Source organism: Arachis duranensis, unplaced genomic scaffold (assembly GCF_000817695.3).
Source record: "Arachis duranensis cultivar V14167 unplaced genomic scaffold, aradu.V14167.gnm2.J7QH unplaced_Scaffold_128317, whole genome shotgun sequence".
Classification (NCBI taxonomy): domain Eukaryota; kingdom Viridiplantae; phylum Streptophyta; class Magnoliopsida; order Fabales; family Fabaceae; genus Arachis; species Arachis duranensis.
Window position 1 is genome coordinate 7,471 of NW_026263932.1, and position 3,044 is coordinate 10,514.

The 3,044-nt window shown below is 38.0% G+C and overlaps 1 protein-coding gene across 1 annotated transcript in view; it reads left to right on the top strand.

Annotated features, from left to right (window-relative positions):
- The window catches only part of LOC107472494 (uncharacterized), a 3,955-nt gene extending 1,965 nt beyond the window's left edge, over positions 1-1,990 (top strand). Inside the window, exons 2-3 of the mRNA XM_016092017.1 lie at positions 881-1,722; positions 1,867-1,990. Of these exons, the coding sequence (XP_015947503.1) occupies positions 881-1,722; positions 1,867-1,990 (966 nt within the window). The remainder of the gene's footprint in view (positions 1-880; positions 1,723-1,866) is intronic.
- The last annotated feature ends 1,054 nt before the right edge of the window (positions 1,991-3,044 follow it).

Below are 3,044 nucleotides of genomic sequence, written 5' to 3' on the forward strand. Positions count from 1 at the left end.
GAAAAGCTCCCTCCACCAACTAATGTGAAATCTGTTAGAAGTTTCTTGGGGCATGCAGGATTTTATAGAAGGTTTATCAAGGATTTTTCTAAAATAGCTAAACCTTTGAGTAATCTGCTTATGATTGATACTCCTTTTGTTTTTGATGAAAATTGCCAGCATTCTTTTGAAACTTTAAAAAACAGACTCACCACAGCACCAATTATCACGCCCCCAGATTGGGAATTACCTTTTGAACTCATGTGTGATGCAAGTAACATTGCAATTGGTGCTGTGCTTGGACAAAATAAGGGAAACTTGCATCATGTTATATATTATGCAAGTAAAGTTTTGAATGAGGCCCAAAAAAATTACACCACAACAGAAAAAGAATTGTTAGCTGTAGTGTATGCATTTGATAAGTTTAGATCATACTTGATAGGATCCAAAATTGTGGTTTATACTGATCATGCTGCCATTAAGTATTTAATGTCAAAACAGGATGCTAAACCAAGACTTATCAGGTGGATATTACTCTTACAAGAATTTGATATTGAAATAAAGGACAGGAAGGGCACTGAAAACAAAGTTGCCGATCATCTATCAAGATTACCACAAGAAACAATTCAAGAAACCTCACAGCCAGTGAATGAAAACTTCCCAGACGAACATCTGCTACAGATCCAACATGCACCTTGGTTTGCTGACATAGCAAACTACAAAGTAGGAAAGAAGATACCTCAAGAATTATCTAAGCAACAAGTGAAGAGGTTAATCAGTGAAGCAAAGAAGTTCTTGTGGGATGAACCCTTCCTGTTCAAGAGATGTTCTGATGGAGTAATTAGAAGATGTGTCCCTGAGAGTGAAATAAGGGATATCTTGTGGCATTGCCATGGTTCAGCTTATGGTGGACACTTTGGCCCAGAAAGAACAGCTGCAAAGATACTGCAGAGTGGCTTCTATTGGCCAACTATCTTCAAGGATGCCAGGGAGTATGTTCACCATCTTCAAAGATGCTAGAGAATTTGTCCATCAGTGCAACGAATGCCAGAGAACAGGAGGCTTGACGAGAAGGAATGAGATGCCTCAAAACTTCGTCCTGGAAGTGGAATTATTTGATTTATGGGGAATTGATTTCATGGGACCCTTTCCCCCTTCCTATTCTTTCAGATATATTTTAGTGGCAGTAGAATACGTCTCAAAGTGGGTGGAAGCTATAGCCACAACCACATGTGATGCACAGATTGTCCTTCAATTCCTTAAGAAGCACATCTTTACTAGATATGGAGTGCCCAAGGGTCTTGTTAGTGATGGTGGTAGTCATTTTTGTAACAAGCAGATGGAGAAACTCCTTCACAAATATGGAGTGATTCATAAAGTAGCCACGCCATATCACCCCCAGACCAATGGACAGACTGAGTTAGCAAATCGGGAACTGAAGAAGATTTTAGAAAAGATAGTAGGAAGTTCAAGAAAAGATTGGGCTCGGAAGCTAGAGGATGCACTCTGGGCATACAGGACAGCTTTCAAAACTCCCATTGGGAAGTCACCTTTTCAGCTACTATATGGCAAATCATGTCACCTACCTGTGGAGCTTGAACACAAAGCTTTTTGGGCTACTAAACTCCTAAACCTTGACTCTGAAGCAGCAGGTGAGAAAATGTTGTTGCAGTTAAATGAGCTGGATGAATTTAGATTAGAAGCATATGAAAGCGCCAAAATATACAAGGAAAAAGCCAAGAGGTGGCATGACAAGAAGGTCATGAAGAAAGAATTCAAACCTGGGCAGCAAGTACTTTTGTACAACTCCAGGATCAAGATATTTCCTGGCAAACTTAAATCCAAGTGGACTGGTCCATATTTGGTAACTAAGGTTTTCCCTTATAGGAGTATTGAATTGCTTGATGAAGTAACAAAGAGTCAATTCACAGCAAATGGTCACAGAGCAAAGCTGTACTTAGGAGGACATTGGGACAAGGAAAAGGAGGTTCAGAGCTTACAACCTCCCTGAAACAAAAGAAAAATGAAGAATGTCAAGCTAGTGACATTAAAAGAGCGCTTGTTGGGAGGCAACCCAACCTGAGGTAGTTTTCTTTCCTAACTGTTTCAATAGAAAGGTTGAGTAGTTTTATATGTATTGCAAGGAGTTAAGTTTGGTGTTGCACACCAAAGCGATTTAAGTAAGAATGAAAGGTTTTAAATTTGGTGTCCCACCAAAAATCTCATTTAAAAACACATTTCTAACTCCCTGCATAAAGATTTGCTAGCTCCGAGCAATCAGATAAACTATCCAGCCATTACTATTTTTTTAGTCTTTAGTTTCAATACTTTTAGCAAAGACAAAAAGGATTCCATATATAGTTAATCTGATGCATGGGAAACAGTGGCAAAGTACTAAGTTTGGTGTTCACACACCAAAGTAAGTTCAAGAGGCCATAACCAATCTCTGCATACTAACCAGTTACTTAAGGGCTTGAGAAGTAAGCAACTTTGATGAGTATGCAGGCAATTAGCCACCGTTTGAAGACATTGTGCATTAGTACTCACAAGTGGCTGCAATCCAACAGGTTGTATTTACACTTAACTCTTGCCATTGAGAAATGCTTTAATTCAGGAGTTCTAATATGTCTTGCTGATATGTTCTTTAAATACAAATAAGTAAGCTAGTCTAAGTGTGTGCTTGTTTGTTTGCTTTCACTTAATTAATGCTTGTTCTGTCCCTAAGCCTTTTCAATTCAATAAAAGAAATGTTTGAAAAAGGAAGCAATATGGTTAATTGTTAGCTAAGAGTCAAATCAGAGTAAGTGGAGGTATGTATGTGTGAGTGTGTTGTGACTCATTTTTAGTGAACAACAGGAATAGAATGTTTTCCTTTTTAAGTTAAAAAGTAGCATTGTCTATGAATCTCAAATAAATAAAAAGTCCTTGGCTAAAAAGAAAAGAAAGATGAAATGAGAAAAGCCAAAATGGCAGCAACAAGAACAAAAGAAATAAGAAATAAGCTAGACATCAATAGCTTGAACTTTAGAGCATATGCCTGTGGTGTTTTTGTACTAGGATCTGCT